The sequence below is a fragment of the Corvus kubaryi genome, unplaced genomic scaffold (assembly GCF_017639235.1).
Source record: "Corvus kubaryi isolate FWS band 111438036 unplaced genomic scaffold, C.kubaryi_AGA036_p1.0 split1-65, whole genome shotgun sequence".
In the NCBI taxonomy this organism is placed as follows: Eukaryota; Metazoa; Chordata; class Aves; order Passeriformes; family Corvidae; genus Corvus; species Corvus kubaryi.
The window spans coordinates 3,969,241-3,990,945 of NW_024582080.1; the positions used below are offsets into that span (position 1 = coordinate 3,969,241).

The following is a 21,705-nucleotide window of genomic DNA, read 5'->3' on the forward strand; positions in this document are numbered from 1 at the left end:
GTTTGCTGTTTAGAAATCAAAGTTCAAATGAAAATTAACTTTCTTCATAAAAGACAAAGACTTTTGTGGTCAAAATACATGATCATAAAACATTTGACAAAAAAATCAAAACATTTTCATCGTTTTTCTAAATAATATTAAAGCAGGTTTTTTATTTAAATTTGAGTGCATGGTAGGAGCACTGAAGATTGTAGGAAACACACATCCATTATTTGGCTAGAAAAAAATTATTTTTATAAATGCTAGACACCTCTGAGTTAAGTCACTCATCTTTGTTTTCTTAAATGCATAAAAATGTTTATGTTTGTCTACAGGTTGCATCACCAAAAACAATACAATCACCGTATTAGCCAGATAAGCAAAACCAAATCAGAATAATTGCAGTATGAAATTAAACATGAATACGAAATCAATGTAACCTGAATAAATCTGCTGCTATCTTTCCAGAAGCTTAGTCAAACTTTCAAATCTTACAAGGCTTTACTGCAAATTTTAAAAAAAACAACTGAAATAACAACAGTGAATACACGATGTACAGTACCTACGTTGCCAGCCTGTGAAAGTGAGGTTCCAAGCTTATGATCAAAGTAATATTTAATCTTCTACTAATTGATTCTTCAAATATAGGTTGTTACTGTTAACTGTGCCAGGATCATCTATGGCAACCAGATTGCTACCAATGGTGTTGTCCATGTCGTCGATCGTGTCCTGACTGCTGTTGGAAATACCATTCAAGATTTCATTGAAGCTGAGGATGATCTTTCGTCATTTAGAGTAAGTGGACAAAAATAAAAACTCTTCTCTGTTTATTTAAGGAGGATTTTTTCATTCCTTTTCTATTTGTTTGTGACACCTGGAAGTAAGAAAGGTTAGCTCAGTAAGAGAGAGAAATAAATTAAATTAAGAGAGCCAGCTAATATTGCAAATCTAGTTATATAAAAAGGCAACATCAATAGAACAGAATGTGTCCCTGTGCATAAAAAGTGTCTTCTCTTCCAGCACTGAGCCAATGAAACATGAGCAGGAAGGTACAGTGTCTGGTGCTAGATAAATAACAACAATTTCAAAATGGATGATAGAAAATGGTAAAGACACCAAATTTCAGAACCTGACTCATAGCAAGTTTTAGAGCACCAGTAGACTCACATAAGAAGGGTTTTTCTCGCACAGAGGAAGTATAATTAGAAACTCGCCAAATTTCTAATTTTTCCATCTTCTGAAAAACGTGTCTGCCCAGTGTAATGGGATTTCATGCTGTAAATTTAAAAAATACGCCGTTGGTTTGCAAATAACTGTTGTCCTTTTCCATCTTCCATCTCCTCAATAAATGCAAAAAGGTATTTTAAATCCAGAGGCATAAAGGTGGAAAAGATCCTCTGAATCCCTCAAATCCAGCTAATGACAGTTATAGGCAACCACAACACTTAACCTTTTTAAGAAAAACCATAATATAAAAACCAATCCTTTCTAGTCTTCAGTTGAAAAAGAAAATTCCTCTGTCGATTAAATTTTTCATCTTTCTATAAAATTCATGATCTTTCTTTTTATAACACTGTGATCTCAGTCTAGCATTCAAGTATCTGTGGGCATGAGGTGAAACTAGACAGATAATGTGTTTTAGTAATATTTCAAATAATCAGCATTAAAATAAACAATTGTTTTTTAGGCTCCTGCCATTACATCAGGTGTCATGGATATTCTTGGAAGACCTGGTCATTACACACTCTTTGCTCCTACTAATGAAGCTTTTGAGAGACTTCCAAGAGGAGTTTTAGAAAGAATCATGGGTGACAAGGTGGCTTCTGAAGGTATTTGAACTTTTTTGCAAATGAGAAATATGTATGAGTGGATCAGGAGGTAGAAACTACATTATCCTTATTGCTCTGGAATTAAACACCTCTACTTTCATGTGTATAGGAGGAGTTATTTCTTCTGTGTTTAATTTTTCCACTTGCCTAAGGATAGAAAGTCATTGAAAACTTAGTCTCCAAAACAGCTTACAGGGAACTATGAAATACAGGCACAGTGACTTTCTAATAGTTCAGCTGCACAGGTCTGATAGACATTCCTGTCTCTAGAAGTTCAGGGTTATCTGAATATGAGATTATCTCACCCCTTTGCATAGCCTATGGAGTTTTGTACTCAGAGGGCCTTTTGGAGTGTATTGTATGCAATCACCAGCAGATTGTAGCATAACCTATATAGTTTTCATAATATAAGGGATGCCAAATAGTTTTGACAGTAAATGTTAGTTAGGGGCCTACAGTATCATTAAATTTCAATAAAGTATCTGGGAGTAAAAATATGCTAGCTAAGCTAGAATAATATTAAAAATAGAGTAGCTGTAATAATTTATTCCACACCTATGTGTGAGGTATACGTATACAAATACGTGTCCTAACACCTGCGTCTATTAAATTCCTGTTCTTTTTTCTGCAGCTCTCGTGAAGTTCCATATATTAAATACTCTCCAGTGCTCCGAAGCCATCACAGGTGGAGCTGTCTATGAAACCTTGGAAGGAAACACTGTTGAAGTTGGTTGTGATGGTGAAAGTCTGACTGTGAATGGAGTGAAAATGGTGAAACGCAAAGATATTGTGACAAGCAATGGCGTTATCCACCTCATTGATCAAGTGTTAATTCCTGATTCTGGTCAGTGATATGTATTAAAAACTTGTTACACTGAAGATATTTCTTATCCTGAAATATCTGAAGATATATTCCTTACCCAGATTCCCTCAGATATATAGTTCTGGATAAGCACAAAGAATCCAAATCAGGAATAGGAAGATATTGCGTGTTAAAACACCTTTTCTTATTTCTTTATTTGCAGCCAAACAAGTCATTGAGCTTGGAGGTGCCCAGCAGACTACTTTTACGGACCTGGTGGCACAGCTAGGTCTGACCTCTTCTCTAAGGCCAGAAGGCCAATACACTCTCCTGGCACCTCTGAATGGTGCTTTCTCAGGTTAGTAGCCCTAAAAGATTGTCAAAATAAACGAGAATGTGTGATACCCTGACAGTTTTCCAAATAACTTCCAGTACCTGTTCTAAGTCTCACTGCAAGAGCATCATAGACAAATGGAATTACTTCATCCTTTCAAATTACATACCTCATAGAAAGACAAAACAAGCCTAACCACCAGATTGCACAGCTTTTTTTCAGTAATATCATTTGCTAATGGAAATAGTAGCACTTAAATAAGATACAAAATATGAACAGACAAATTGTGGGAATGTAAATATATTAATGAACTGCCAGTTAAGATTAACTGACTTAATCTTTACATTACTTCCATTAGATTCAAAACTTATTTATTCTCAGAAAATGTACGCAGTGGTTTAATTCCAGCCAACACCTAAGTACCAAACATCCACTTGATCACTCCCCTCTTTTCCCCACTCTGGGATGGGGAGGAAAATCAGGGGAAAAGAAAAATAAGAAAACCTCATAGGTTTAGATAAGAACAATTTGATAAGTGTAACAAAGTAGAATAATAATATTAATAATACTGATGTTACTAAACAATAATAATAATAACAGATAATTAAAACCTAAGAGAAACAAGTGATGCATGATAAAATTGTGCACCACCAACTGACCAATGCTCAGCCAGTGACTGGCACCTCCTGGCCGGCTTCCCCCAATTTATATACTGGGCATGACACTTTATGGTATGGAGCATCTCTTTGGTGAGTTTGGGTCACCTGTCCTGGACATTCTCCCTCCCAGCCTCTCGTGCACCTGCCCATGGCAGAGCATGAAACAATGAGATGTCCTTGGCTTAGGGTGAGCACTGCTCAGCAACAACCAAAACATCAGCGTGTTATCAGCATTATCCTCATACTAAACCCAAAACATATCACTGTAGGACCTCTTAGGAAGAAAATTGACTCTATCCCAGCCAAAAACAGGAAATACAAGAAAGTCAGTATTTCCCAGTACATTAAAGCAGAGAGAAACTGATACAAATATACCATAAAACAGGTGCTTGTATAGTTGCAGAGGTGAGCTCATGGGTATCTTGCCTTTCCCCAAAGAATTAGAATGTTGTCTCATCACCATAGGAGAAAATTTGGATAGATTTTAAGGTGTGCATGCAGAAAGTACTAGTTCTAATACAAACTACGGCAGTAACTCAGAAGATGGCACAGGCCCACATATCAATCATCAGACATATTAGTTATAGTAATTAATCATGGCTATGTCAAAAGTTCTTGACTGAATTTGAGGAATGGTCACAGGCAAGAGCTACAAAACAATTCATCTTCGGTATAACCAGACCTGTCCATGCTTTAACTGAAGCATTTCAAAGAGAGATTCAGTATTTCCAGAGTCTTTTAACTTTATTTGAATAAAAATTTACTATATAGATTACTATATATTAATATCTAAATGGCTTTGCAGATGACACCCTAAGGCTGGATCAACGTCTTCTCAAAACAATCCTGCAGAATCACATTATAAAAGTGAAAGTTGGGCTCAATGAACTGTACAATGGACAAGAGCTGGAAACAATTGGAGGAAAACTACTTAGAGTCTTTGTGTATCGCACAGTAAGTGAATGAGTCTTTCTAAAAATATGCATCCAACTATGAAAATGGACAATCAATAAAAGGCAAAGCTGAATGAAACCCACAATATTTACCATTATGAGAATCTAGCAAAAAATCCTTAAACTTTTAAGATAACAAAAAATGAAAATCTGATCATTATCAATCTGAGCATTCTTTGCAAGGAAAGCTCTTTGGGAAAATGCAACACAATTTCAAATTGGGCACTCAGTCAATTACAAATTTTTAAAGCTCATTTTTAGAACATTTTTAAAACATTAGAAATGTTTTTGAGAACATTCTCAGGGGAAACACAAAAAAAATCAAGTTTGGAAATATTTGCACCATGCTATTTTATTCTAGATTTTGTTACTTTTGCTTTCTCAAGCAATGGCAAATTTCCTGGCAAGAACACATGATTTGACTGTAGGAAATACATATGGTTGTTATTTTTAACATTGTGTAAACAGCTACACTTGTTTCTCTTTCAATAAGGCTGTATGTATTGAAAATTCATGCATGGTCAGAGGAAGCAAAGAAGGAAGAAATGGTTTTATTCACATCTTAAGACAGATCATCAATCCAGCAGAAAAGACATTGCATGAAATGCTGAGAAATGATAAGCGTTTTAGGTGAGTAGCAGTTTTCACAGAACTGAGATTTTCCTGCAGAGGGTAACTGTATATACATCACAGCTGGTCTGAGAAAAAGTTTTGGACTGTGAGTATGTGAGTTGTTGGGGTTTGGAGAGCAGGGAGGGCAGAGAAGGGTTTATTACCTACACAAATAACATAAAAGGAAAAAAATGTGGGGGAAGAAAAAGTGTCCTCCAGCTATATGCAGAAAAGGCCTCCACATTCTATACTAGGATGGGTTTTTATGGCACAAAGGGTTGTAAGACACAAGAATGAGAGGAGTAAGAGGACAGAAGGAATTGAATGATATATCCAGAGCTATAAATGCAGTGGACGCAGGATTGCATGCCTTTCCAGAACTTATTTCTGCCTCTTTCCTGCAAGTATCTCAACACTCCTACAGCAAGAACTATCCCTGGCATCCTCTTTTCATCTGTTTGATCTGCAGGGGTTTTTATTTGATGAATCCTGCTCTGATCCAGGCTCCCAATATTTTTTTTGCATAGTTTTTCCTCTGTCTGCTAATTTTAAGACTGTATTTTCCTTTTTTTTGCCTTTTTTTTTTTTCTCATTTTCCTTTTCCACAATCTTTTTTTCTGGGAAAGAGTAAAAGTGTTTGAAAATTGAGGAACTAAGTACCTGGACCCAATTATAGTTACCACATTTCAACAAAATGTATTTGCGGTTTGTCTCTTTGCTGTAAACAGCATTTTCCTCAGTCTGGTGAAAGCTGCAGATTTGGATGATGTTCTGTCATGGCCTGGACAGTGGACTCTGTTTGTGCCAACCAATGATGCTTTTAAAGGTTTGACTGATGATGACAAGGACATACTGATAAGTAAGTAACATAAGAACACTGGAATTATAAGCAAAGTAAAATTGATTGGAATGGAGACTAATGCGCCTTTCACACAAAAGCTGTCTGCTGAAGCAGTTCACCTTTTGCATAGAGCAGGTCATAGGAATTCCCTAAATTGTCTATATGCCCTTCTTGGGCATAGAGAAAATATCTTTTTGGAAAGAAGAATCTAACCTGATTTTTAAATTTAAATGTCACTGCTCAATATCTTATTCAATGGTGTTACTTCCTTTGATTATTTTTGTCTTCAATTCAGAACTTGAAGTTGCCAAGGGCCAATGACAAATTTAATTAATTCTGTCTTTAAGAAGACAATTTTATTTGACCTTCTGCTTTTCAAGGGGCTTTATGCCCCTTTTCTATCATTGTGGCTCAGTTACTTAATATTTTCTTGGCCCTCACAATTTTTTTTTGCAGCAGAATGTCTAATTTTTTTGTGCCAGATTATGTTCTAGAATTCTGCCTTGGTTTTCTAAGTTATGATGTTGCTTTCTCCATAAAGATTAAACCTTAAAGTATATAACGTTTTTAAAAAATATAAAGAAATACTTTGTTTATCTGTAAGAAAGATACAAACCAAAGATTATTTTAACCAGTAGCTATAGTGGCATGTTTATGAAAGTAATTGATAGCTTTTGAAAAAACCTTTGGAGTGGCCATGTTTAGGCTTTGTATGTAATTTAATGCTATCTATGAGTGACCCAGTCACAAAATATCAGTGCTAATTTTACTAGGAAGAAAAAGATCATTTAATTGCACTTCAGTAGTGAAATAAATTGCAGTACTATCAGTGATCAGAGCAAAACACAGGGAAAAAAAAGGAAAATGTTCACTGAAAGAGACATCAGGAAAAGAATATGACCAGACAGAATCTCCCTTGCAGTTTCATCAAGGCTGGAACTCCTAATAACAACCAATATCAGTGTGTAATTCTAGTATTAAACTTAGAATGGTCAATATTCCATGTAATGGCAAACAGACATGTTTTAAAGCTGCTCTCCTTGGTATCCTTTCTCCTCAGATATTATGGGTTTTTCTGCAGCCCACCCTATGATTCTCAGCCTCCATAGACCCAGAGAGACATATCAGGATATTAGTTTGGGCTAGAGGATACATTTCTTTTTTAAGACAGTCTTGAAAACATTGGATTTTTTTTCTTTTCATCCCAAATAGGAATTTCAAACTTTGAAATATGGAAATCATCCCTAAAATAAGGTGGTTTCCCCCTTTGCCAACTTCTTCAAGCTGCTTCTCTCCTCTGTAAGAACAGACAAAGCCAGCATTTCTAATTGCTCCATTGATCCCTTTTATGTTCTTTTCCATAAGATTTCTCAGAGGATCTTTGTGATTATGTTCTGACCTTTTTGTCATATAGTTGGGCTTTTTCCCTTTGTCATAATTTTAACAAATACAATTTTTATGTGTTCGTGGTATTTTCATACATATTATGTTTCATTCTAGCTCAAGTCTATGTGAACCCTTACAATTTCCACAAAGAACTATCCCCTACCACTTAATTTTTATTCCTACTTTTTTTATTTTTACATAGGAGACAAAAATGCTCTCAGGAATATTCTTCTTTACCACTTGACACAAGGAGTTTTCATTGGAAGTGGCTTTGAGCCTGGTGTAACAAATATTCTTAAAACCATCCAAGGAGGCAAACTGTACTTGAAAACAGTTAAGTATAGAAAATGTCTCCCTGCTACAGCCTTGTAACAGAGATTTGATATTCTGTGTCTATCCACATCATAGAATGGCATGCATTTCTCCAGATGTTATAATAGGGTTTGGGGTTATTTTCTAATGTCCCTGATAACTCGGGTTCTCTTTTGATCCTTTACCAGGTGAATGATACTCTTCTGGTTAATGAACTGAAATCAAGAGAATCTGATCTCATGGCAACAAATGGTGTCATTCATGTCATTGACAAACTCCTATATCCAGCAGGTGAGTATTATTCCATGAAATTTATACCCACTGTCTTAAATCTGTTTACATGCTGTGTAACCGCAATTACCTTAAGAAGTTAATTAATTTAAAGATACAATTCTTAGGTGGAATTTGAAACAGAAATTTACCTCACTGCTCATTTTGTGGAAGAACCTTGCTTGAAACCTTGCCAAGATTTTGAAATGTTATGAAAGTAAAGTATAAGAAAGACAAGAGTAGCCATAGCCTACCTTTTCTGCTGCTATGGAATAATATATATTGAGTACACACTTGTGTGAGTGTTTGAGAATGATTGTATCTCCTGATCACTGTAAATGAAAGTAAAATGCATACAGTTGTATATGTCCTCTTACATGCCTGCTTCTTTTGTCAGAACTGCCTGTTGGAAATGATCAGCTGCTCACAATACTGAAGAAGTTGATTAAGTACATTCAAATTAAGGTACTCTTTCAGTAATTATCCCTCTGTCTTTCTGGCAGGGTGTGTGAAACTGAACAAACACTTCATAAGTTATAAGTGATTCTCTGGTGCTTGCTTTCCTCAGCAGACAACACATTCAATAGCTCCCAGTTACCCAAATATAATTGTGAATGATACCCTGCACTCAACAGTTAGAATTTAGGTTTTTCAGTGCCAAATAATTGTAGAATATTTGCATTTGGATAACTTCAGTGTGGACTGGCCCAAATCTGCTCTTTGGTTCAATTTATCACTCTTGGAAAACAAATCACTTATTTGAAAAAAACACTGAGTGACTAAATTCTTATGTCATTAAAGCCAGAAGCACCAATAGCCAGTGAAGAAAAGTAGGCATTCTTATCTGTCTCAGTTATCCTCTTGAGATTACATTTTCCCTCAACAACAAATGAGAGAACCTACACAAGTAGCATCACCTAACTTTTAGGTCAATGAAGCAGTAAATCCTACCCACACTCACTAGGAAACTATAAGGCAAATGGTATTTCTTTTAAAGTTTAAGTAAATTGCTCTTCTGTTTTTATAGTTTGTTCGTGACAGTACCTTCAAAGAGATTCCACTGACATTTTACAGTAAGTTCATTGTAAATACTTCCAGATGGGTTTGATATTGCTTTTTAGTTTTGCCAATTCCAATTTGGAATTGTACATCTCTTTTTCAATAAGGAAGAAAGCAATTTCTGGGAAAGTAAGATGTAACCATGAAGAAAAGGAAGAGAAAGACTCAAAGTAGAATGTTGCTGGCTGCTGTGCTACTGTATTTTTCCCTTTCCAGATGTGTGACTGGAAAGTAACCCTGAAGTAAGCTGTTCAAACTCTTGGGTTAGGCAAGATACATATGGAAAAGATTGTTTTTCAGTTCTTAGCCAAGGTTCAGGGCTCAGTGCATAGCAGAGTTGTATTCTCTCTCTCTCTAAGATGTAGCATTGTACTGTACTCACTCTCCAAGATGCAGCATTGACTGTGCACTGAGATACTTTCTTTTTCGTAAATATTTCCAGAGGGACAGAATGTACCTCTTCTGCCTGTTTCCCTTATGTGCAAATATGAGGCTTTTATGAGAGACAGTTGATCAGAATATTTTCTCTTTATGGAGTAAATGTAAAAAAAGACCCCTTTAGCTCCCTTGCAGCCTCTCTCAGGGTATGCATTTAGTTTCTGAATATAGAATACGTGTTGAAACAATCTGTTAGAAGACAAAGGTCCTGCTGTAACTTTGTGAGGCAGTATGAATTTAGACAATTTTTTAAATTCCTATGAAGTTCTACCCGTATTTCACAGTAGAAATGGAAACCATCGCATCAGACTTTTGAAAATTGGGAATGGACACACTGAGGTTAAAAAACCCTTGGAACAAAAAACTGAATAATTCACCTTGATGACAAGTTGAACATGAGTCAACAGTGCCCCAGCAGCCAAAAGAGCCAACCCTGTCCTGGGGTGCATCAGGCACAACATTGCCGGCCGGGCAAGGCAGGGGGTTGTCCTGTTCTGCTCTGCTGCGGGGCAGCCTCACCTCAAGTGCTGGGGGCAGATTTGGGAGTCACTTTTGGGCCCAGTGCCCAAATGAGGGTGACCAACATGGTGAGAAGTGCTGAGGTCAAGACTTATGAGGCGCTTATGAGGTCACTTGGCTTGTTCATTTGGATAAGAGAAGGCTGAGGGGTGACCTCATTGCTGAGCAGTGACCCCATTGCTGCCTATGCCTTCCCCAAGAAGGGCAGTGGAGGGGGATGTGCTGGTTTCCTTTATGGTGACCAATGACAGGACACGAGGAAATGGAGTGAAGCTGCTTTGGGAAAATTCAGGCTGGACATTAGAAAAAGATTCTTCACCTAGAGGGTGGTCAGCGACTGGAACAAGCTCCTCAGGAAAGTGGTCACAGCATCAAGCCTGACAGAGTTTAAGGAGCTTCTGGACAACACTCTTGGTCATATGCCTTAGTCTTAGGTAGTCCTTTGAGAAGAAGGAAGGTGGACTTGATGATCCCTATGCATCTCTCCCAACTTGAGATATTCTATGATTCTACCTCCCATGGCCAGTGAGAGTAGCACAAGAAGCAGTGTCTGTAAAAATGAAGCAAGAGAGGTCAATGTGGACATCAAGAAAGCTGTAGCCATAGATTTAAGTACAGGACTAGGAAGGCTGGAATTTTTATCAGTGAGGGCTTCTCCACCAGTGAATGGACATGAGTCAAATAACTATCTGAGTTGTTCCATGAATACTTGAGTCTGTCCTAGGTGTAGAGGGACAACTTGATCTCCCAAGGTCATACGTTCTGTGATGTTCTATCTATAGTTCTGAATGCCAGAAGGTATCCTGTGTTTGCCAGATCAGCTCCCTAATGAAAAGGCCAATGCTCAGATATAAGGTATGTCAGGGAGTTGTGCAAACCTTGGTGTGGGTAATTGCACAAGCCCTCACTGTTATGTACTATACACCATGGTGGGTCCCGTGACCCATGGGTTTCGTGAGGCTCAAAGGGAAATAGCATATCAGCAGATTCTGTCTGCCCGTGACCTGAGTGTTTCACCATTCCATAACCAGAACCAACATTCATCCTCTAGATCTTTTCGAGCTGCTTTTCCACCCATTAATATCTATGATATTATCCACATCCTTATGAGCAGACCAAATCTAACTGATCGTTGCCACAAAGAAATTGTAAGAATGGAATGTACTGCATATTCCATTTTCTATATTTTCAGAAATTAACATAATTGAAAGCAACGTCCAGCCTATCGTCACAAAGGAAGGTAAAAGAGGCCTGTGGTCTATATATATTTCTGCATATGTTCATATGCATATTCAGAATATATATTGAATATATTTCTTTAATGGGATGCACTTTGTACATAGCAACTCCAGGATGCTAAGTACTTTGCTGGAAAAGCAAAGATACAAATATTGCAATTAGAACTGACTGAAACATTTTGTATTAAAAGATTACCCACAGTTGTTCTCCCCAAATGAGTTTTCTCCTTTTTCTACAGGCCTTTAAAATTTTTTTAAATAATTTTTTTCCAAAACATTTATTACCCTTTTTTTCAATTAAGACATTTGCATTTTTTTTAATTAAAACATATATTTGAAAAACTGAAGTAGATATATTTCTCATACTTTGAAGAAGAATTGGTTCATTTTTCTATCATTTTCAATCAGTTCTAACTACCAATATCTGTTGGATGCCTGAAAAGGATATCTAGCCAAACTTTGTTTTTTAATTTCTTGAGACAGAAGCATGACTTAAAGATTAGTGCTGGGGCTGAAGAGAACAAAATGTGGATGGGACTGCTAAAATCACTTGTGATTTATAACTTAACTAAAGCCGATGAGATCCAGCTTCCCATTGAAATAAAAATGCTCAAAGGGAACTTGTTTGAGCTCAACTGAGAAAGGCAATTAAAAATTTCATGCAAAGAATTTTATCCAGACTGCTTAATCAGTATTTCTGAGAGGGCTTTCTTCCAGAAGAAGTAACAAATGCTTATTTTGTCAGGAGCTTGACTGCGCTTCATCCCATTTAGGATTAGACACCATTTAACATATATGCTGATCTTTGTTGCCTAGTCTCCATCATTAAATCAGATCCACAGTGCAATATAAATGGATAGATTATTTCATATGGTGATTCATCCAAGCTATTTTAGAAATCTTCCTATGGTGAGGATGAATCACTCTCTGAAAGTACCCCTCCCCTGTTAAACCCAAAGAGAGAGAGTATACAGGCTAGGTGATGTACAGGATGTTTAGTAGTTGAAAATTAACTGAAACAAAATTGTCTTTTAAAGAAAAAGTGAAATGTCTGAGCACTTGTATAGTCAAATGTAGAACTATATTTTATTCACCAAATAGAGTAAAAATAACTTTAGACATTAGTGAGTATAGAAGGGTTAGTCCTTTCCATTTCCAGTACAGTATTTCTGCTTTGGGACACATTCCAGGGAGTGATCTCTGGCCAGTGAAGCCTTTCTGTTGATGATTGATTCAGATATAGACGCAATAAAGCCAATTCTGGCCCTTCTGAGCTTTCTCAGTAATAGTAGCAAGTGGCAGATCCCATCAGAACCACATAAATCCACAACTGTCTGTAAATAAATGCTGGCAAAGTTACATGTTAATTTTTTTTGCCAGGAAGTTCTACCAGAGCATGATGGGAAGGAGATTTCCATTAAAAAAATTACACCTCTCCTCACCAAGTTTAGAGACAAATGTGTGCCTTTTCCTTTCTCATTGTTTTCTACTTGTGTTGAGTTTCCGTTGTTCATACATAGGCATGTATGGGATCTAAAAGATTAAACAGATTTGAAGAGTTAAGTCTGTCTGAAACCCAAATCTTAACAGGTTGAATATTCAAAGGATTGATCCTAGACTAAGCAATATAGCTGGCTGCACCTTCACTTTTTGGTTTGCATACATCTGCTGTACCAGTCACATGGAAAGGTACAGTTTTTGAGAAATGTGAAAATAACGTATTTATAAACATTCATAAATACGCCTTTTACATTAATTCATTTGTATTCTTCACTTGTATCAATGTAAATTGATATTTAATGGATTCTCAACATAAGTTTAAAACAGAAGCAAGGGAATGAGTCTTCTAAGACGGTTTCTTTAAAATATTTATAAATGGTTTTCATCCAGACCTGTTAGGAAATAAAAGAAGAGATGGCTTGTTCAGCTGTTTAGAACTCAGAGTAGATAAATAGAGGTCTATAATAACAGAGAATCTTTATGATCCCATCATATCATCTCCTCTGCAGCAAATAAATAAATTATTTACCTCTAAATTCTAATTTATGCAATCATTTGCTATTGCAAATGAAAAAAAAAAGTGCATTTTTATTTTTTTTCTATTAAACTTAGCCTAAACTGGCTGTTTTCAACAATTCACATGAGGCACACATATTTAAAAGCTGTTGTTAAATCCTGATCAGTAATTATGGAAAAAAAACCCCAATGCATAATCAAGTTCTACAAAAATTCATATAAAGATATTTAAGGGATTTTTAAGGAAAGTAAAAAAGATGGATTATGCTAAGTCTCTGTCTCTGAATAATGATTAAAGGAAGTTTGTTTTACAGCAGCTTCGTAAGTAGAAGGAGTGCCATGGCACTCCTTAGACAAGAATCATGTTATTACTGCTAATTGATGTATGTTCCTAATTTATCCAGTATCTCCTGCTTTAGATACATTTAGATACATCTGGATTAATTTAATCAACATGACTTCACTCATGATAACGATAGCCAGTAATGCTGATAAATACCCTTACAAGCATTCCAGCTGACCTCAGAAATCTGCTTTTTGGTTTTTTTTTTAAGCTGCGTAATCACTGGCCAAGTCTTAAATACAATGGGGGAAAAAAAAAGCCACATAAAAAACCTCAAAGCAAAAAATAAAAGAAACTCCAAAACAACAATTAAAATAACCTCCAAAACAAAAAAATAAAAAAATTTAAAAAATAGAAGGTCTCACTACGTAGATTGCATGCTGATCACCAGTGGAGCAATAGCTATAAGATACCTGCAAAGATGCAGAGCAGCCTTCTTACCAATACATATAGAAAAAGACTTCCTTTCTGTGGCTGAGGATCTGGTTTATTGCCTGAAACTAGTCAAAAAAACATTAAAAATATCATATACACAAAACTGAAAAATTAAATTTTATTATATTAAAAAAATATAAAGAGTTACTGTACAATAGGATCTATATTTGAGATCATGTGTGAGGAAACAAAGGATTGTACAATGCTGCCACAAATAACCTCTCAGATTTAAACATTTATTACGATCATCTGGTTTATCTAGAGTAGGGGGAGAAATGCAAGCTTCATCTCACCCCCATGCAATACTATAACTATTTTATGACTATTTGTAACGTGTTGTTTTTTTCCTATGTCACAGACCCATCTATCACACAGCTCACTAAATTTATTGAAGGGGAACCTGAGTTCAAAATAGTCAGGGAAGGGGAGACAATAACTAAAGTGATTCATGGAGGTTGGTATGCTTTCAGCAACTCAATTTGTATTAGCTTAAATTGGAAGCATTCACTATTCCCCATCAATTTCTACTTTATCTGGGTGATTCATGTTAGACAGCTGTTCTGCTTTTAACAAAACTTTTGTGAAGTGCTGTAATTTTATTGCATCATTTATTTTTTAATTCTCATGCATTTCAAAATGTTTTTTTTTCCTTAGTTGTGTTCCATAGCTATAGACAAGACAGTTTTAGAAATACTCTGCATGCTGACATAACATATGTCTCAGTTAAGAATTATTTGGTCATTGTTGTCCTGCTATCAAATATGTAGTATATGATTCTGTGAATAAAAGGCTAATTTGTCAGAAAGTGAGGTAAACCTTGCCTTCTCTTAGCTAAGGGCATTGAGATGTTCACATCTAGGATGTTTTTAAAGGAAAAATCACATGTGATCATCCAAAATTTTGAGTAGAATTAGTTCCTGGTCTCTGAACACTTTTATTTTTCATAAGATATTCTATGGTATCTCCTTGTATGCTTCATTCAGTTTCCACATCTCAAAAAGAACCCTTGAAAGTTCATTACTTGATTAACGTCTTCAATTTAAAAATCCTTGTAGAACCAATTATTAAAACATATACCAAAATCATTGATGGACGGCCTGTGGAAGTGACAGAGAAAAAAGTAACAGAAGAAAGAATTATTCAAGGTAAATTAAGCTGAGATATTCATTCTTAGTAAAGTCCACATTTACACACAAACATAACACATCTTAAGTTCTGTCCTAGTGCCTGAACTGCATTTCCTTGACAGATGAATTTTCCTTAATGCTTCCCGCTGTCTCTGTAAGGCTGAAAAACTGACCATGTGTCCTACACACATATACAGAAATGGCAACAATATTTTAACAGCATGAAAACTACAAAAATTTGTCTTCTTTTTTTGGTTTTTATTTTCATATACTAGCTAAGTGTCTTCTTTTGCAAAGTTCTTGCTATCATTTCACAGTGAGACTGCTTTTATTGTGTTCTCTGTCTTCCTTTAGAAGGAAAACTTTTTTTCCAGAACTTCTGGATTATATACCTCCAGGAAGGTTTCATTTTACCAAACACAGATATTTAATGTGTAGATGCCTACTTTTGCATGTCATCCCAGGCTCTCTTGACAGCCATGTCAGAAAAAGATCTCTATTTCTCTGTAAGGTGGGGACTTTATCTGACATCCACAAGTTAGACCCTTGGATACAGCTAATGTGAGCGAAAATTAATGTGCATCTGCATCCCTTGATTTACTGACACAAAAGCTCCCAAATTCCTTGGCCAATTTCAGTTGTATTTGACCTATTACAGAGATATTTCTTTAAGCATCCTAGAAATTTACAAGTGGAGTGAGGTGTATTTAAGCATAGTAGGTGCTATATGGAGTTCTTTATTGACACTTTTTGATCACCTTGTTTAAAAATCAGTTTGAATGCTGCCATTAAAATTCTGTCTGCCAGGGAGCTTGCAAGGAAAAGACACTGTTATAACAACATATTGAATTAGCTGTAAGTCTTAATATTCAGTTTATTTAGAAAATATTGAAATTTAACTGAAGTCATTTGAGCAAGACAGAAATAAAGAACCATACTTAAGTTATTATCATCCAACTTTTTGCTACGGTGAAGATAACTGAATGAAAGGCATTAGTGGTTTCTGAATAAAGCTGGGACTATTTTCTGGAAAAAAATTTGGGGGAGATGAATAAAATATAATTTTCTCAATTATTGGATTCAAGTTTCACTAATATCCCACAGGAAGTGGTAAATATAACATAAAATGCCAGAGTTTCTGAGCTGATATCTCCTTATTTTTAACCTGTAGAAACTGATAAGGAATCTCAAATGTTAAGCTTTCAAATGAATCATAACAGTTATAAAAGCAAAAATGTCTATTTGCAACAGTCAATTAAGACTAATCATGGGACTTCAGAAATATCTGATCTATGACCTAATACAGAAGTGTTTAAAATTGTCTTAGTCTAAGAATGTAAGCAGGTAATTACTCTAATTATGATAAATTTGCCTAATTACTTTCAAGAATAGTTTTAACTACTGTTTTTAATGCTCTTTCTGTTTAATTTGGGAAATTGTAAAAAATAAAGTTATCATATAAGGAGATTACAACATGTTAACCATGGAATCACCACATGTATTAAATAGGAAAAAATAATTTAAAGGACAAACCTGGTATATCTGATAAAAGCCACTATCTTATAAATTTTTTTCCAGGTCCTGAAATAAAATACACCAGAATTACTGCAGGGGATCCAGACAATGAAGAGAAGTTAAAGAAAATCTTCGAAGAAGGTTAGTTTGCTTGTTTTGTTTAATTTCTTTCAAGCATATATATCGTTCTCTATATAACTTAAATAATGAATAGATATTGCATGTTTTAAAAAATGATGCTCATACTGCTAAATCTTACCCAGAGATTAAACCTCGGAACCACCCAAACGTAATGTTCTGGTTTGAGTCCTTGACCTTCACATTTCAGTCAGCTCTAGAGTTGAGGCTGCCTGGGTCTATTATATAGTATGCTATGTTTATCAGAAGAATATGGTGTTTCCAGTGTTTATGTGGAATTTGATATCATAACAGATGAATTTTTCAATTCAGAACAATGATATGACAAGATTAATTCATTCATATGCTCTTGTGGGATTACCAAATGTTTTCTGTAAATCAATTTTTTTGCCATAACCTGTATCCTATCAGAGGTTACCAAGGTGACCAAATTTATTGAAGGTGATGGTCATTTACTGGAAGATGAAGAAATCAAAAGACTTCTACAGGGAGGTAATTCAGTGTATTATAACTAACATTTTTGCAACAGGTTATGATAACTGAAACTCCTCTCAGATATGTTGAACTCAACATTTTAAAGACTGACATAGTAGAAGTGGAACTTTAATGGAAAAAAATAGAATACTCTATTCTAATGCCACATATCTGTGAAATGGAAATAAATACCAAAGTCTGAGTTATCAATATTTTTAATTACATTGATCACAGAAAATAAAATATTTGGGTTTTTTCAGTCTTTAAAAAGTTACCTAATTAAAACTCAGGGGAGCAATGAAGATTTATTCCTTTTATTTTTTTTTCAGTAAATTTAAATCTGTGAAAAACACTTATGAAATGGAACATATTGTAACAGGCCAAATTCATCTTACTTATCAGTTCTTCAGAAATGAATGTTCATTGCCCTCAAGTTAATAATTAAAGGCATGTTTAATATCCTTCTTTAAATGCTTACAGGTGATGGATATCAAGAAATTAACTTTAATTCTCTTCAAATACAGCATTCCAAGGAATGGTTTTCTTTCCTTCTTGCTCTCTTAATTCTAACAGTTTTGGCAGTATATAACCAGTAGCTGTAGAAACTTAGTAAAAGAACTTCTGCTTATGAAATTAATCTTTATCTATGAATTTGGAATGTTCTCTGCTTAATGTAGATTAGAAAAACTATCTATAATAGCAATGGGGAATAAAAAAGGAATTTAAGTGACAAGGTTTTCGTAAAAGTTAGTTTAAACCTGAGTCAGAAGCTCAAAAATATGGATGGATGCTTCTATTGACATAAATTAAATGAATCCATTTCATTTTATGTTCACTTTTTAGTAAGTTACCAAGTTGTATACCAGTAAAGTAACTTGCAGCCACATTTAGTTCAATGAACTAAATCTCGTAGTTTTTTAAAAAAACTATTCTGTGGATGTGAAAAACTTCAGTCAAGTGAAAAATTTCCTGATGGCTGAACAGGTGAACAGCTGTCTGCCAAACTTAAACATGCTGGTTGATAACCCAGCTAGTCTTAGAGAAAAGCCAAGGTATGGCTATGACTCCTGTTGACTGTAATTCTTTGTTCTGTTTTAAACATCTGAATCTTAGTTTTACAGACCTAAGCCAGAATTTGCCTATAATATTGGACAGAAACCTAAACTTCCAGAGGATTTTTAATTTTATCCTAAATATCCATCTATGTGAAAAGATTTGTTCTCTGGAGATGCCTATTTCTGGATTGAATATTTAAAAGAAAAGCTGGAAATTTAAAAACTGCAGCAAGAAAATTCCTCCATATACTGCACTATGTTCTACTGGTTTAAACCAGACAACAATGAGCAGGATCAAACTTTATCTGTAGAACAGTTCAAAACTGACAGATCTGATGCCAGAATCTAATAATTATAACTGTACCTGTAATCACCTTCAGATACAGAGGTATACAATTAAATAGGGATAATCTGTAGAGATACCTCTTAGAGCATAGGTGTATGGAAAAGAGATAAATAGTTTCTCTGCAGGAAATTTGAAAAAGACAACATCATCTCTTGAATTCTTGCTATTTTCCTTGCTATTATATGTTAGTTTGCCTAAGCATCCTGCTTCACAGAATGGACCGAACAGGCAGATTTGTCTTTTGCTTTAATTTGATTTTTCTCTATTTTTTCCATGATTTATCCAGTCAGCTACCCTTGGCTGCCATGATAATACCTTCCTAGACATTTAGCCAATAAAAGCAGATACACATGCTGCTTTAGGGTTGTGGGTGATAATGGTGATAATGCTTTATGGCCCCCTTGTCTACACAAAATTATTTTTTACTGAGAATTTCCTAATCATTTAAATTTGAGTACGGTCACAAACAAATGTATTATCACTGTCTAAATAAAGGAATTATTTCATATGGGCTTTAATTCTGCTCATAAAATACCCAACACTGCTTAAAACAATTAGCAGCGTGCTGAAACAAAACTTTAAGCCAAGACTGCAATGAACAACTCATCCTTAGAAATAACATGCTTGATGGCATGAATAGCATGGCATCCTGCAACATCTATGCCCAAAAATGACATTGTTTCCACTGAAGGCTCCTTGTATATGGAAAAATGCTGTGCCAGATTTAACTCATTTGTTTTTGATGCTTATCGTAGCCGGAACTGAGTACACCAAGGTTACTAAAGTAATTGAGGGGGAGCCACAGATTATCGAGAGAGAAATCAAGAAAGTTCATCTGGAAGGTTAGTTTGTTAAAAATTCAGTATCACTAAGACCTGCTTTGTCTAAAGTGATCATTCCAGGTGATTTTATAGTATCTGTTCACAAAAATTACTAGGTCTGAAGCCAGCATTTTAGCAAGAATTTTGTAATTGTTTTGGAAAGGAATCCTTTCACTGACGTTGCAGAGAAAAATGCTGAGGCTTACCTTGTGGCTAAAAGTAACTAAACCGTTTGGCAAGCATAGTAGACAGGAGGAAATGCCCAACCACAAAGCTTAGGTAAAACCTTTGAAGAAAAATGCACCATAAAGAATTGACTTTTCTTTAAGCAGCACATAAAGAAGAAGACCACGTGAGTTGCTTTTAACTTGAGTTATTTCTTGTCAGAGTAAATGTGATCTGTTGCTGTGAGGGTTTCTCAGTGTTGTGAAGGAGTGGGTGGGGTGCAGGGAATATAACCTCTGGGGTTGAGTAAATATCTCACAGTGTCTTGGTATTTCTCTACCTTTGTCCTGTTGTTAAATGAGGGAAGCTCTTGGATTTGAAAACCCAGAATGGAATAAAGGTCCAAAAGGACCCATTTAGAATTCAATCTGCTTTTATAGCAGCAATTTGTTCTTCAAGTTTAACAATCATTGTTTAAGGATCTTCATTCAAAGTTAAGAAGTAATTTGCTTACGGTTTCTTTTGTATTTATGTCTTTTTCTAATTCTAATTCTGATAATGCAGAATAGGTTATTCTGTCAGCCTTTGAACCAAATACATAGGAGAAAATATTATGGCTTTTGGAGAATGAAATTAAATAAATGTGTTTCTACCTTTTTAATTTTGAAGTCTGTGCCAAACAGTGAAGGTTGGTACATAGTGTTTGTACAGCTTTGGTGCTGAATAGTACAAGTCAGGCTGGGGAGTCTCCTATTGCCTGAAAATGACAGACGGGTGTGATCTTCAAACATGAGGCTTATCTGAAAGAATAATTGTACAGACAGCACCTAAGTATGGAAAGCATGGTTTGGATGAACCATATTCTGTCCTTGTCAGGGCAGTGCAGAGCTTGAAATTTTCTGCCATGGTGAGGCAGATACCCAGTGTTTAGCCTCAGCTGGAATGAGGTCCAGCCTGTATCTCAGGGCTATGTATTGGTATATCCTGTACCTCAGGATGAAAAGAAAACTGGCTGCAGCTTGTTAAGTGAATAAATAAGTACTTCGTGGTTGTAAAGAAGGAAAAATCACTGCAGTAACATTTCTGTGACAGTAACAGAAGAATTACTTCTTATGCTTGTGATGTGTTTTTCCTCCCAATGAGGAGACATCTGGTTAAAAAAAGTCTCAAGGTTTGATGAGAAAAAGAAAAACATGTCCATAGTTTCACTGAGTAAGTGAAAAAAAAAAAAAGGATATATCTAATCGGGGTGGTATGTATTCAACAGCCCTTGCTCTGCTCCACCTTTTAAAGTGGAAGCCTGAGAAAATTAACTGAACTCTAGATGTGGAATCACATCGTGGGCTCACAATGCGTTTACAGATCAAGCCCCAAACACAGCTGGAAATGTGGCCAACATCTTGTAACGCTTTCAGGCATTTAGCTCATGAATAATTCCTGAAGTAATGGCAATGCAACAGACCTGGATATCCTCTGCTGAAAGCTGAAACTGAGTCCTGTGCCTTAACCTGAGCTTTTACTTCACTGACAGTGTCACATGGCTTTTGATGAATGAAGAGCATAGACAAAATGCCCTGGCACCTGCCTACATCCTGTAACCATCTGTAGAGGATCAGTGCAGATAATGGATTCATTCATATGTTTAAAATGCAAGAACACTTTTGAAATGTTACTAAGCTTTAATGGATGACTGCACATGAGTGAAATGTGGGAATTGTATTATAAGCATTCATGTTTCAGGTGATCAAGCCAACATGCTACTGGAACAAAATTCTTAATTTACTGAAAAATTTAAAGAACAAACTTCAAAAGTCAGCAATGAGTTTCCAATATTCCTAATGAGTTTTAATTCAAAGGCTTCAGCAAATAACTTCTGACTGCAAAATTTCTGTTTTCTAGAAGCACCTGTACGGAGAGCACAACCAACAAGGAGGACACAAGGTAAAAGCAAAGCATACATTTAAACATATAGCACATATCAAATATTATTCTCAGTTATCTTAAGAGTCATGAGGGGAAAAAAGCTCTTAAAAATACAG

The 21,705-nt window shown here is 35.5% G+C and overlaps 1 protein-coding gene across 11 annotated transcripts in view; it reads left to right on the forward strand.

The window, feature by feature from the left end:
* The window catches only part of POSTN (periostin), a 31,743-nt gene that overhangs the window by 8,376 nt on the left and 1,662 nt on the right, over positions 1-21,705 (forward strand). The window contains exons 6-23 of one of the 11 annotated variants that reach the window (XM_042014187.1): positions 628-774; positions 1,667-1,808; positions 2,440-2,652; positions 2,834-2,968; positions 4,409-4,557; positions 5,050-5,186; positions 5,897-6,027; positions 7,598-7,728; positions 7,896-7,998; positions 8,375-8,442; positions 9,005-9,050; positions 11,186-11,233; positions 14,384-14,479; positions 15,081-15,170; positions 16,731-16,808; positions 17,217-17,297; positions 19,436-19,522; positions 21,566-21,607. In XM_042014187.1, the coding sequence (XP_041870121.1) occupies positions 628-774; positions 1,667-1,808; positions 2,440-2,652; positions 2,834-2,968; positions 4,409-4,557; positions 5,050-5,186; positions 5,897-6,027; positions 7,598-7,728; positions 7,896-7,998; positions 8,375-8,442; positions 9,005-9,050; positions 11,186-11,233; positions 14,384-14,479; positions 15,081-15,170; positions 16,731-16,808; positions 17,217-17,297; positions 19,436-19,522; positions 21,566-21,607 (1,924 nt within the window). The remainder of the gene's footprint in view (positions 1-627; positions 775-1,666; positions 1,809-2,439; positions 2,653-2,833; positions 2,969-4,408; positions 4,558-5,049; positions 5,187-5,896; positions 6,028-7,597; positions 7,729-7,895; positions 7,999-8,374; positions 8,443-9,004; positions 9,051-11,185; positions 11,234-14,383; positions 14,480-15,080; positions 15,171-16,730; positions 16,809-17,216; positions 17,298-19,435; positions 19,523-21,565; positions 21,608-21,705) is intronic. The other 10 variants (XM_042014191.1, XM_042014188.1, XM_042014190.1 and 7 more) reach the window with 10 other exon arrangements.